The sequence below is a fragment of the Dendrobium catenatum genome, unplaced genomic scaffold, assembly GCF_001605985.2.
Source record: "Dendrobium catenatum unplaced genomic scaffold, ASM160598v2 fragScaff_scaffold_1694, whole genome shotgun sequence".
Lineage (NCBI taxonomy): Eukaryota > Viridiplantae > Streptophyta > Magnoliopsida > Asparagales > Orchidaceae > Dendrobium > Dendrobium catenatum.
In genome coordinates, this window is record NW_021320156.1 from 303125 (window position 1) to 304253 (window position 1129).

The following is a 1129-nucleotide window of genomic DNA, read 5'->3' on the forward strand; positions in this document are numbered from 1 at the left end:
TTTTTTTTTTAATATTGCAGATGGCTTCAGGCGACGATCCTCCTCGTAAATCATTTGCCTCAAAGTTCCGCCGGAAGAAGATTACTGCTAGCAGACCCACACAGGCTGAGGTAGGTGAGGGGCCTTCAGTTCCACCAGATCTACCTACACCACCACCGCCACCACCTGCTAGGAGCCAGCAGCATTCACCAGAGCAGGGTCAGGGACATTTAGATCCACCTCCTTTTGTACCTCCATACTTCCCTAGCTACTTCCCTCCTCCCAGCTCGACGAGTCCTCGCTTCCCCTCTCAAGATCAGACACATGCTTCTCCATTCTATCCATATTACCCCCCACCATTATCACAGGAAGCTGGTCCATCCACTGGTCCCCACCCTCCTTATCCTTACCCATATTACTACCCCTATCCGGTGCAGCATGAACAGGGTGGACCATCAAGACCACCAGAGGTTAGCGCTAGTCCGCCTGCAGCAGCAACAGATAAGCGTCAATACATCGAGCCTGACGGCGATAAGTAAGTTCAATTTAAGTTATTAAGTTGTTTTTATTTTGATATATTACATGTTATTGAAAAAAAAAGTCACTTGCAGCTTCAATCCTTCAAGGCCGCCTATACAATCTAGAGAGATTGAAGAGATGAAAAGGGTTCAATCTAGAGAGATTGAAGAAATGAGAAAGGTTCATAATGAAATGCAAACAGAGTTGCAATCCTATAGAGCTGAAAAATAGAGGAAGAAGGACCAACAGGAGCAGCTATCTGCAGACAGTGAGAATACATATGAGGATTAGATATTTTTATGTTTGATGATTGTATTAATTAGAACTTGTGATTGTAACATTATCATGAACATACTTGTGAACTGTGATTGTAATGTTATGATGAGCTTGTGATTGTATTTATAATTTATGGTTGTGATGAATATAACAGTGTTTTGCCCAACATATGATTGTGATGAATATAGCGGCGTGTTCCCAACATATATTGCTCTTTCTGTAGGTTTAGAATTTAGTGTGAACCTCCCTCAAATAGAGGGGATGCTGTTAATTTTTTTTTGCAGGTGCTACAGGTTTCCGGCGGCTAACCGGCGGTTTGGCCGCCGAAAACTACGATACCGGATGGCCAATAATC

The 1129-nt window shown here is 43.2% G+C and overlaps 1 protein-coding gene across 1 annotated transcript; it reads left to right on the forward strand.

The window, feature by feature from the left end:
- The first annotated feature begins 20 nt into the window (after positions 1 to 20).
- Positions 21 to 518, forward strand: LOC114581387 (extensin-like). Its single transcript, XM_028701430.1, has one exon. It carries the CDS (start codon positions 21 to 23, stop codon positions 516 to 518), a length of 498 nt encoding a protein of 165 aa, XP_028557263.1.
- Positions 519 to 1129: the final 611 nt, after the last annotated feature.

Coding starts and splice junctions, on each gene's coding strand:
- LOC114581387 (XM_028701430.1), top strand. CDS start 21: ATGGCTTCAGGCGACGATCCTCCTCGTAAATCATTTGCCTCAAAGTTC.